Raw genomic sequence first — 13,081 nt, forward strand, 5'->3', positions numbered from 1 at the left:
GACAGCTGTCTGTCATGCAGGTAACGAGTTGATTTGGAGCATCTACCTGGTCTGTAGGGGCCAGATCTCTTACTGGTTGGTGGGGGATCAAATACTTATTTCCCTCTGCAGAATGCAAATAAATTCATATACTTTCCACAATGTGATTTTCCGGATTTAATTTGTGATGTGCTATCTCTCACTGTTACCAATAACCTAACCTTCAATTATGGGCTGCTCATGTCTTTGTCAGTGGGCAAACTTACAAAATCAGCAAGGGATCAAATACTTATTTCCACCACTGTATGTTTATATGCACTGTCATACAATTGTTGCATTACATACACTTCTTTTATATATATATATTTTCTTATATATGCTCTTTTATGTACATATATGTATATATATATAATTTATATTGGACAGTGCGTAGCGATATGCTTATTCTAGTATACTCTCTATGTATACTTAGTAATATTCCATATTTTATTATTTGTTTTTTGTCAATTTATATATTTGATATATTATGCTCATATGTGTGTTATATTTTATTTATTAGGATCTATGATAATTATTATATACTAGTAAAAAAGGCCCGTTTCTGACACAAATGAAACGGGCGCTAGCAAGGTTTTCCTCGGAGTGTGTATGTTTGGGAGAGTGTATGTGAGAGTGAGAGTCAGAGTGAAAGTGTGAGTGTGTGAGAGAGAGTGAGTCTGGGTGTGAGTGTGTGTGTGTGAGAATGAGAGTGTGTGCAAGTGTGTATGTGAGACACAGTGTGAGAGAGAGTGTGTGTGTGTGGGCGAGAGAGAGAGAGTGTGTGTGAGACACAGATTCTCTGTGAGAGTGAGTGTATGAGACCAAGCGAGTGTGTGAGTGACTGTGTGGCACATAGAGAGTGAATGTGATACAGTGTGAGACAGAGTGTGTGAGAGTGAGAGTCAGAAAGACATTGTATATGAGAGAGAGAGTGTGAGCTCTGCCCTCCCAATCCATGCCCATCTGTCCCCTGCCCCCTCCATTCATTCTTTTCCAGCAATTCCCCTCTCTCCCTGAGCCCTGCCCTCCCAATCCATGCCCATCCATGCTCCTCTGTCACCTGTCCCCTCCATTCATCCCTATCCAGCAATTCCCCTCTCTCCCTCAGCCCTGCCCTGCAATCCATATCCATCCATGCCCATCTGTCCCCTCCATTCATCCCTATCCAGCAATTCCCCTCTCTCCCTGAGCCCTGCCCTCCCAATCCATGCCCATCCATGCTCCTCTGTCCCCTGCCCCCTCCATTCATCCCTTTCCAGCAATTCCCCTCTCTCCCTGAGCCCTGCCCTCCCAATCCATGCCCATCCATGCTCCTCTGTCCCCTGCCGCCTCCATTCATCCTTTTCCAGCAAGTCCCCTCTCTCCCTTCCATGACCCCCCCTTGCATCCATGCTCCTCTCTCTCCCATGTCCCAGCCTGGCCCGCCCTCTTCTCCCCCCCCTTCGCATCCATGCCCCCCCCCTTCGCATCCATGCTGTCGTTTCTCCCCTGCCCTCCCGCTCCCATTGTTCTACTTTACTGGCCACCCTCTTCTGTCCCCCCAACATCCCTTTTTTTTTTTTCCTTCTTTTTAAATTTACCTCCGTGGTGGTTCCGGCAGCGAAGCGTCAGGGAAGGAGGCGGCGCTCCCAACGTCTAGCTTTCCCTTCGCTGTGTTCCGCCTTCTTTTGACGTCATCCTTGACGTCAGAAGGCGGAACACAGCGAAGGGAAGGCTAGACATCGGGAGTGCCGCCTCCTTCCCTGACGCTTCGCTGCCGGATTTGTTTGGGTTTTTTTTTCCGCCCTCGACGTCATGACGTTTGACGCGAGGGCGGGGCAGAGACGGCTGGCTGGCTTGAAGGCTTCACACCATGAATCCACGAACCCTTCAGCCTGGGAGTGACGTCAGATGGCTTCAGAACGTTGTCCTCAGAACGTTGAGGGTGCGTTTTATTATATTAGATTTGTTCATTGTAGCCCCTGACACAGCCCTAGGTGGGCGAAACACGGCCTGTGTCGAGCGATTTGTTCATACACGGTATCTTCAATAAAATCATTTTGTTGTGATATTGATCTGCTGGCTTTCTTTCCCAGGCTCAATGTGGCTTACAGAGTTTCGTTATGACATGGTCATACCAGGATATCAGATGAAATTAGTAGTATACAAAGATTGGGTAAAGGAAGAGAGAAGGGGAGGTGTTAGGCAGGATAATGTAGAAGGTGGACTTTATTAGCTGGGTGTTTTCTATCTTTTAACCAGTGTAGATTAGGAATTGGTTATTGGACAGAAAACAGAGGGTAGGGATGAATAGTCATTTCTCTCAACGGAGGAGGGTGAACAGTGACCGGTACTATTTAACATATATGGAAATCAGAATGACAAGTCAGGTGATCAAATTAGCAAATGATACAAAACTATTCAAGGTTGTTAAAACACGTGTGGACTGTGAAATATCTGAGGAAATTGGAAGACTGGGCGTCCAAATGGCAGATGAAATTTAATGTGGACGAATGCTAAGTGATGCTAATTGGAAAGAATAATCCGAATCATAGTTACTTGATGCTAGGGTCCATCTTGGGGGTCAGCGCTCAAGAAAAAGATCTGGGTGTCATTGTAGGTAAGTAACCTGTTCCGGGACAGAGGGAGCAGGGAAATTGCGGAGACGACAGGGCAGACCGCCCCCACCGCCTCGCCTTCGGTGCACCACTGGCTCTCAGGTACACATCTCACCATTGGTCCCTTACCTTGTCTGCTGAGCCCCCCCAAAACCCACCACCCCCAACTGTACACCACTACCACAGCTCTTACGGGTGAAGGGGGCACCTATATGTGGGATTCTGGTGAGATTTGGAGGGCTTACAGTTTCGTCCAGAAGTGTAACAGGTAGGGGGAGGTAGGAGCCTGCACCCACCACTAGACTACTCCAGGGACCTGCATGCTGTTCTAATGGACCTGAGTATAACATCTGAGGCTGGAATAGAGACTGGCAAGTATGTTTTTCATCATAATTTGGGAGGGGGTGGGAGGGGGTTAGTGACCACTGGGGGAATTAGGGGAGGACATCTCTGATTCCCTCCAGTGGTCATCTGGGTATTTAGGGCACCTTTTTGTGCCTTATTCGTTATAAAAACAGGTCTAGCTCAAAACTTCTAAGTTTTAGACCTGGATGTTTTTGTTTTGTTCCATTATGACTGAAAAACGTTAAGTCTTAAGAACGCATAAGTCCCCGTCTGAACACGCCCCTAACACACCCCTTGAGGTTTGGACGCACTTCTGATGGACTTAATAGAAAAACGTCTAAAAATAGGTTTATGCCACATGTTTATTCACCCTTCAAAGAAATATATACACATTTTGATAGAATTACTTTGTTATAGACAGCGTCAGAGCAGAGACCATCACCAGCAACTCCTTCTCACTAGGGTTGAGGGGCAACACAACTGGGAGAGTAGAGGTGGAAAGGAGATTCACAGGGTGAAGTTTGGTGGGGAATGAACAGAGGATTCACGGAGGGCCAAATGGGTGAGGACAGGGAGGTTGGTGGGAGAGAAGTTCTGTCAGTAAAGGGATGAAAAAGGGAGAGTCAGAGGGAAGGGAAGATAGATCTGTAATTCTCCTCCTCATCCTCCATCTCTTCCCCTCCATTTCTCAGTACTTCCTCTAAACTTTAGTTCTCCCTCTCCTCACTTAATCCCACCTCTCTTTCTCCCATTCTCAATTCCACATCTACTAATAATCATTTCTATAGCACTTCTAGACATACGCAGCACTGTACACATTATATACAGGTACTTTCTCTGTCCCTAGGGGGCTCACATTCAGAGTTTTTTTGTACCTGGGGCAATGGAGGGTTAAGTGATTTGCCCAAGGTCACAAGGAGCTGCAGTGGGACTCGAACCCAGGTTGCCAGGATCAAAGCCCACTACACTAACCATTAGGCTACTCCTCTCCCTTTCACCAATCAATTAATTCTCTTCTTTCTCACTCAAAATCCATCCAGCCACATAGAAAATGACAGAAAACTAACGTGTACCTGCTCAGGGCATCCTTCACATCCTAAAGGGAAATGAGACAGAGAATATTTCTAGTTAGATTTCACAGTTTATGAGAACACATTATACATTAGGATACTCTACTCACAGCTCTGCTCAATCACAAAACAGCTACAAAATTTTGATGCCATTTCTATGATCAGCATCCAAAAATCTATAAGAAACACCCAAACTCATTATGGAAACAAGTGTATCAGCCTGTTTCAAACCTACCATTTATCTCCTAAGTTGTAATTGATACTTGGGGAACTTTTCAAGTATTTAGATAAAACACAGGTCCTTCATGCCAATCAATCAGACTTTTGGATGGGGAACAGTACTGAAACCTCCTTAGTGGCTGTGATCCATGATCTGCATGTAGAAATTCTCAAGGGCCTGGTTTGGGAGAGTGGAGATGGAGGTTGTGATGTGTGCGTATGTGACCCACTGGGAGAGGACAGAGGGAAATCAACTGTATAATCTTGCAAAATTTCTGCCTCAGGAATGGACTAACTACATCTTTAAAAAATGAGAAATGTTTACCCACAGTTTTTAGGTTGTAGAACATGAAAAACATCAACGTTGTGAAAAAGTTGCATAATCCCTCTCTACTGACCCTACAGTACACAAAACCTTCAAAAATGAAAGTTGCCCAATTTACCCTTCCAAACTTTTATAGCCTTTATCTCTGTTATTTGTAACCCACGTTTGGTATCTTTTCACTCAGTGAGTCAAATATTGATAATTAAAAACATATGACTTGTGTGTACATGTGTAGAACACATACAACAATTTACACCTTCTTCAGAGCAGGAGGATTTGGCCATTTAAGCCCCATGAAATTATTTTAAAAGCTCTGATTTGGTAAGTGCAGCTGATGGCAGAAAAATCAGCCCTTATGTAAGATATTTCGATCTGCTACTTGAATTCCCTGATTCCTCCTGGAAGAACTGTAACCTCCTTAGAAATATATTTGCTTGGGGAGGGAGGAGAAGATATTTCAGATCTGGGCTAAGAGGGGTCTTTATCAACTGGGGCAAATTTGGGTCAATGGGGAAATGCGGTCATTTGAGGAACTGCAAGATGAGTATGGATTGGAGGAGAGGGACTTAGTTTATTATAATTGTCTCAGAAATTATATACTCAAAAGAGCTAGGGATGAATTGGAGTTGGCAGAACGGAGGTGGAAAAGGCAATGAGACAAGGAGGGGGTAGGGGTGGTATAACAAGGATATATAGAGCTCTGCTTCTGCTCTCGTCCCCACAGGGTTTTTATACTAGAAAATGGGAGGAGGAACTCCAGGGTAACTATACGGAAGAGTGGTGGACACATAGCTATAGACACCTATTGAAGCCCTCCATTGCCCAGCCTTTGGCAGAGAATGGGTATAAGATCTTATACTGGTGGTATTATACCACAGTTAGACTACAGAAGTTCTGCCCACAAATGTCGACAAATTGCTGGAGGGACTGTGGAGGGAAAGGCACATTTTGGCATATATGGTGGGAATGCCCAAAGGTTCAAAAGTACTGGACGGAGATTCTGGACAGGGTGAAGGAAATGACTGAGATTAGCTATCCGAAAACGGCAGAGAATTGTCTTCTGCATGTAAGACCTAGAAAGAGCCCCATACATAGTCATAAGCTGGTCATCCATGTCTTCGGAGCAGCGAAATTGGCGCTCGCTCGGGCTTGGAAGCAGCAGGAGACCCCAGCCATGCAGGTGGTGATGGGCAGGCTACATCACCTGTATCAAATGTCAAAATTGATGGCATTGCGAAAAGGTCAAATTCAAAAGTTTCAAAAAATATGGGATGCGTATGAACAATGGAAAGGAGTGGGATGAGGCAGGATGATGTACACCCGGGGGGGGGGGGGGGGGGGGGGGGGGGGGGAGGGGGGAAGAATTGAAGTGGAAAGGAAATGAGCATCTGAGCTGTATGATCTTCATTGTTTGTATGTAGTTGATGTAATAATTTCACCAGAAGCTTGTATCAGTAGAGGTTGTTTATTTTTGGAAAACCAATAAACAAATATATTAAAAAAAAGAAATACTGTATATTTGCTAATCTCACCTTCAGTAACTCGGTGGCTGGCTGCTGAATCTTCTCCTCTATCTCAGAGATCAGCTGCATGAGGGAAGAACTTTGTTCTTCTAGCTGGGTCTCATGTTCCCTGATTCTCTGAAGAATCTTCTTCTCTTCCTCCTCCAGTCTCGAGAGAAGGATCTGCTTCTCCTTATTCAGAAACTGTTGTAACTCCTCAAACTCAGACTCCACTTTCTGTCGTTTGATCTGTGTCTCACTCTGGATTAAACGAGAGATAATTCTCAGTAACACTAGAGTGATTTTGTTGCACTCACTCCATTGCCCTCCTCTTAGTGGTGGCTCTGGTACAGCACTCCCTCCTTTAACAGTGGTGACTCCAGCACAGCTTTCCTCCACTCACCACCCACTCTTTTCCCAGCCTTCCTCTCTCACCATACTCAGAAGCGTATCTCCTCCACCCCCTACCCACAAACTCCCTCTGCCTCTCTCCTCATGTGAACTGTACTCATCCCGGTACCACTGTTGTCCCCATATTGTTTCTAAGTGAGCAGAAGAGGGGTCTCCGTCCTCTCCTGCTCTTACCCCTTACCACAAGCAGCCTCCATTTCACACTTCCCCATCATCTACTCCCTGCATCTCCCCATTCTCTCCCTTCCTCTGTGTTCATTAGCATCTCATTCTTCTCATTCTCCTTCTAGTATCTAGCCCCAGCTTCCTTCTCGTTCCTCCCCCACAATCTTGCCCTGCCCTTTTGAACATTTTGTTGAGTGGTGGTTCTTCAACGACAGCACTGCGAGCACTTTTAAAACAAGAGGTCACAGTTGGGGGGGAGGGGGTGGTGGGAGGGAGGGAGGGGATGAAGGGCTGTTAAATCTTTAAGACTTAGGGGCCCTTTTACTAAGGCGCATCGAAAAATGGCCTGCACTGGTGTAGGCTCGTGTTTTGGGCATGAGCAGATCCATTTTTCAGCAAGCCTGTAAAAAACGGCTGAAAATGGACGTGGGGTAAAATAAAAATTATGTAGAATGATGATTACCACCTGGTTTCCGCCGTGCGCCGGAAAATTTTAAATTATTTTCTGACGTTTGTAACAGACACGCGCAAAAAATGAAATTACCGCCCGGGCCACCAATGCAGCTTAGTAAAAGGGTCTCTTCATTTTCTGCTTACTACTGTTAAATTTGACTCTATTTTCAATAAAGCTTTGAAAAACTTAAAAAAACCCCAACAAAGTAAGTGGTCACAGACCAGACCAGATTGTCAGCTCTTTGAGCAGGGACTGTCTTTCTTCTATGTTTGTGCAGCGCTGCGTATGCCTTGTAGCGCTATAGAAATACTAAGTAGTAGTAGTAGTAGTAATGTTAACGAACATGGAACGATACAAAGGCAATATAACATCCTCATTTTTGTTTTCCATTCCTTTCCTAATAATAGCTAACATTCTATTTGCTTTCTTAGCCGCAGCAGAACACTGAGCAGAAGGTTTCAACGTATCATCAACGACGACACCTAGATCCCTTTCTTGGTCTGTGACTCCTAACATGGAACCTTGCATGACGTAGCTGTAATTCAGGTTCCTCTTTCCCACATACATCACTTTGCACTTGCTCACATTAAACGTCATCTGCCATTTAGATGCCTAGTCTCCCAATCTCGTAAGGTCCTCTTGTAATTTTCACAATCTTCCCGCGATTTAACGACTTTGAATAACTTTGTGTCATCAGCAAATTTAATTACCTCACTAGCTACTCCCATCTCTAGGTCATTTATAAATATGTTAAAAAGCAGCGGCCCCAGCACAGACTCCTGGGGAACCCCCACTAACTACCCTTCTCCACTGAGAATACTGACCATTTAACCCTACTCTCTGTTTTCTATCTTTTAACCAGCTTTAAATCCACAATAGAACACTACCTCCTATCCCATGACTCTCCAATTTCCTCTGGAGTCTTTCATGAGGTACTTTGCAAACGCCTTCTGAAAATCCAGATACACAATATCAACCGGCTCACCTTTATCCACATGTTTGATCACCACTTCAAAGAAATGTAGTAGATTGGTGAGGCAAGATTTTCCTTCACTAAATCCATGTTGACTTTGTCTCATTAATCCATGCTTTTGAATATGCTCTGTAATTTTGTTCTTAATAATAGTCTCTACCATTTTGCCCGACACCGACGTCAGACTCACCGGTTTATAATTTCCCTGATCTCCTCTGGAACCTTTTTTAAAATTCGGCGTTACATTGGCCACCCTCCAATCTTCCGGTACCACGCTTGATTTTAAGGATAAATTACATATTACTAACAATAGCTCTGCAAGCTCATTTTTCAGTTCTATCAGTACTCTGAGATGAATACCATCCGGACCAAGAGATTTGCTACTCTGCAGTTTGTAAAACTACCCCATTACATCCTCCAGGTTTACAGAGAATTCATTAAGTTTCTCCGACTCGTCAGCTTCGAATACCATTTCCGGCACCGGTATCCCACCCAAATCTTCCTCAATGAAGACCGAAGCAAAGAATCCATTTAATCTCTCCGCTACGGCTTTGTCTTCCCTGATCGCCCCTTTTACTGCTCGGTCATCTAGCGGTCCAACAGATTCTTTTGCAGGCTTCCTGCTTTTAATATACCTAAAAAATTATTTACTATCTGTTTTTGCCTCCAACGCTATCAAAGTCCCTCTTAGCCTTCCTTATCAGCGCTTTGCATTTGACTTGACATTCCTTATGCTGTTTCTTATTATTTTCATTCGGTTCCTTCTTTCATTTTCTGAAGGATTTTCTTTTAGCTCTAATAGCTTCCTTCACCTCACTTTTTAACCATGCCGGCTGTCGTTTGGTCTTAAGTACATAAGTACATAAGCATCGCCATGCTGGGACAGACCAAGGGTCCATCGAGCCCAGCACCCTGTCACTGACAGTGGCCAAAAGAACAAGCAGTTTGTCCCGCCCATCCTAGAAATAGTGTATTATTCCCTCGTCCATTCAATAACATTCTATAGCCTTTTCCTCCAGGAAGCCGTCTAACCTTTTTTTGAAGTCCGCTAAGTTAACCGCCTTAACCACTTTCTCCGGCAGCGAATTCCAGAGTTTAACTACGCGTTGAGTGAAGAAAATTTCCTCCGAATCGTTTTAAATTTACCACAGTGCAGGTTCATCGCATGCCCCCTTGTCCTAGTATTTTAGGAAAGCGTAAACAGACGTGCCACATCGACCCGTTCCATTCCACTCATTATTTTATAGACCTCTATCGTAGCTCCCCTCAGCCACCTTTTCTCCAAGCTGAAGAGCCCCAGCCTCTTCAGCCTTTCCTCATAGGGAAGTCATCCCATCCCCTGTATCATCTTTGATGCCCTTCTCTGCACCTTTTCCAATTCCACTATATCTTTTTTGAGGTGCGGCGACCAGAATTAAACATAATACTCGAGGTGCGGTCGCACCATGGAGCGATACAGTGGCAGAATTATATCCTTATTTTTCTTTTCAATCCCTTTCCTAATGATACCCAACATTCTATTTGCTTTTCTAGCCGCAGCAGTACATTGAGCAAAAGGTTTCAACGTATCATCAATGATGACACCTAGATCCCTTTCTTGGTACGTGACTCCCAATGCTGAACAATAACAGATCTTTGTAAGCCACATTGAGGCTGCAAATAGGTGGGAAAATGTGGGATACAAGTGCAATAAATAAATAAATAAATAAACCTTGCATGATGTAGTTATAGTTTGGGTTCCTCTTTCCCACATGCATCACTTTGCACTTGTTCACATTAAACGTCATCTGCTATTTAAACGCCCAGTCTCCCAGTCTCGTAAGGTCCTCTTGTAGTTTTTCACAATCTTCCCGTGATTTGACGACTTTGAATAACTTTGTGTCATCGGCAAATTTGATTACCTCACTAGTTACCCCCATCTCTAGGTCATTTATGAATATGTTAAAAAGCAGAGGTCCCAGCACAGATCCCTAAGAGACCCCACTAACTACCCTTCTCCATTGTGAATATTGACCTTTTAATCCTACTCTTCATCGGTTGCAAAGCCCAAATCATGAAAAAACTCCAAACCGCCCAAAACACAGCAGCAAGACTCATTTTTGGCAAATCACGATTCGAAAGTGCAACACCACTTCGAGAAAAGCTACATTGGCTCCCTATCAAGGAATGAATATACTTCAAAGCCCACATTATGATCCACAAGATTCTCAATGGCGAATCTCCAAGCTTCATGTCCAACTTGATCGATCTTCAAACCAGGAATCGGTCCAAATCTTCTCGAACATATCTCAATCTTCATCTCCCCAACTGTAAAGGCCTCAAATACAAAACCTACTAAGCATCCTATTTCTCTGTTATAGGCAGCCAACTCTGAAACACCATACCTCGACATATCCAAAATACCAGCGAACACCTACCCTTCCGAGAGCTACTGATGACTTACCTCTTCAAACAAGCCTACCCAAATGACCCTACAAAGTCTCGAACCTAACCCACACCACAAACAATACCCACACTCCAATCCTTTCCCCACATCTCATAATTTTGTCCCACTCTATATAACTGTGTTATCTCTATGATACTTTGTACCATACTTTGTATTATCTCTGTGATACTATGTACCATACTTTGTAAGCCGCACTGAACCTGCTATCGAGCGGGAAAGAGCGGGGTATAAATGCTACAAATAAATAAATACTATCTTTCAACCAGTTTGTAATCCACAGTAAGACATTACCTCCGATCCCATGTCCCTCTAATTTCCTCTGCAGTCGTTCAAGAGGGACTTTATCAAACGCCTTCTGAAAATCTAGATACACAATGAGGCTTATTTTCAAAGCACTTAGCCTCCCAAAGTTCCATAGAAACATATGGAACTTAGCCTCCCAAAGTGCTTTGAAAATATGCCTCATTTAATATCAACCGGCTCACCCTTGTCCTCCTTTTTTAATACGCGGAATATATTTGGCCTGGGCTTTCAGGGTGGTGTTTTTGAACATTATCCACACCTGATGTAAATTTTTGACCCTCGCAGCCACTCCTCTAAGTTTTTTTTTCACCTTTCTTCTCATTTTATCATAGTCTCCTTTTTTAAAGTTAAACACTAACGTATTTGATTTCCTATGTATACTTACTTCAAGGCTAATATCAAATCCGATCATATTATGATCACTGTTATCAAGCGGCCCCAGCACCATTACCTCCCGCACCAGATCATGCACTCTACTAAGGACTAGGTCTAGAATTTTCCTTCTCTCGTTGGCAGCTGCTCCATAAAGCTGTCCTTGATTTTACCTCCCTAGCGTGTCCCGATGTTACATTTACCCAGTCAATATCGGGGTAATTGAAATCACCCATTATTATTGTGTTGCCCAGTTTGTTAGCGTCCCTAATTTCCTTTAACATTTCTGCATCCATCTGTTCATCCTGACCAGGTGGAAGGTAGTACACTCCTATCACTATCCTTTTCCCTTTTACACATAGAATTTCAATAATAGGGATTCTATCATGTGTTTTGTTTCCTGCAGAATTTTCATTCTATTTGATTCAAGGATCTCCTTAATATACAATGCTACCCATCCACCAATTCAATCCACCCTATCACTACGATATAATTTGTACCCCGGTACGACAGTGTCCCAATGGTTATCCTCCTTCCACCAGGTCTCAGAGATGCCTATTATATCTAATTTTTCATTTAGTGCAATATATTCTAACTCTCTCCTTATTTCTTAGGCTTCTGGCATTCACATATAGACATTTCAAAGTATGTTTGTTGTTCCTATTTACATCATGCTCAGTACTTGACAATATTAATTTGCAATCTTTTGTCTGATTTTTATTTAAGGACACCTGATCTACTACGGTCTCTTTTGCAACCTCACTATCAGGATACTCTATTTTCCCTGTTTTGGTGATATCTTTGAAAGATACCTTATCCCGAACCGTGCGCTTTTGAGCAACTGTCGGCCTTCCCCCATTTCTAGTTTAAAAGCTGCTCTATCTCCTTTTTAAATGCCAGCAGCCTGGTCCCACCCTGGTTAAAGTGGAGCCCATCCTTTCGGAATAGGCTTCCCCCTTCCCCAGAATGTTGCCCAGTTCCTAACAAATCTGGATCTGGGTTTGAAATTTCTACCTAAAAGCCTAAATTTGGCTTCCAGAACCTCTCTCCCACATCTTCCTATGTCATTGGTACTCACATGTACCAAGACAGCCGACTCCTCCCCAGCACTATCTAGAATCCTATCTAGGTGACATGTGAGGTTCGCTAAGCTTTGTGACACCAGAGGATCCAGAATCCGCAACTCTATCCTGGAGCTCTCAAAATCCCATCAAATGTTGCAGGTTACACATGATTATATTAGATGAAAATGAGCTTCCACATCAAAGGAGTTATTTAAGATTGAAATCTGTATCCTGGAACTCAGTTAAAAGGCATCAGGACAGACCCATCCCTGAATGAGCAGAAATGTACATGTAACAGTCAGTGAGTGTCACCAGATCAGTCCTTACTATAATGTCACAGTTCACCGAGCGGATTACCTCAGCTATGATGTGATGAAAGCACTTTGGGGCAATTCTATGAACTGGTACCAAGAGAGAGGTACAACTATTGTTATGGTATAAGCCAATTGTCAGAATTATTTTATCAATATAAAAACGCAGCTTTTAAAAGATGTACCTTCTTTCCCCTTTTCCTTGGGAATTTCTGGAAGTAGGACAAAGACATTTAAGAGACAAAAGGATACTGTGCTTCAAAGAGAAATAAAACTCTCTCTGCCCTCCCACCTAAAAAGACTGAACAAAAGCATGACTAAGGTGGATACTTGAAGAATCACATAGACATCTCCACCAGCAGACAGATAGTCTGGAAAAGGCATAACTCCAGCTATTGATAACAAAGACTTCAGAGGGGAAACCATAAACAAGACATTTGCTTGTCAAAGGTATACCTGCCCCTCCCATCAGCTATCAGACAAATGGACGCCAGGACATCTGCAGA

The 13,081-nt window shown here is 43.5% G+C and overlaps 1 protein-coding gene across 1 annotated transcript in view; it reads right to left on the reverse strand.

The window, feature by feature from the left end:
* LOC115468315 (E3 ubiquitin-protein ligase TRIM39-like) overlaps positions 1-13,081 on the reverse strand; it is a 57,472-nt gene that overhangs the window by 37,073 nt on the left and 7,318 nt on the right. Inside the window, exons 3-4 of the mRNA XM_030199958.1 lie at positions 6,107-6,337; positions 4,034-4,056 (exon numbers count right to left, since the gene is read on the reverse strand). Coding sequence (XP_030055818.1) covers positions 4,034-4,056; positions 6,107-6,337 — 254 coding nt within the window. The remainder of the gene's footprint in view (positions 1-4,033; positions 4,057-6,106; positions 6,338-13,081) is intronic.

Source organism: Microcaecilia unicolor, chromosome 4 (genome assembly GCF_901765095.1).
Source record: "Microcaecilia unicolor chromosome 4, aMicUni1.1, whole genome shotgun sequence".
NCBI lineage: Eukaryota > Metazoa > Chordata > Amphibia > Gymnophiona > Siphonopidae > Microcaecilia > Microcaecilia unicolor.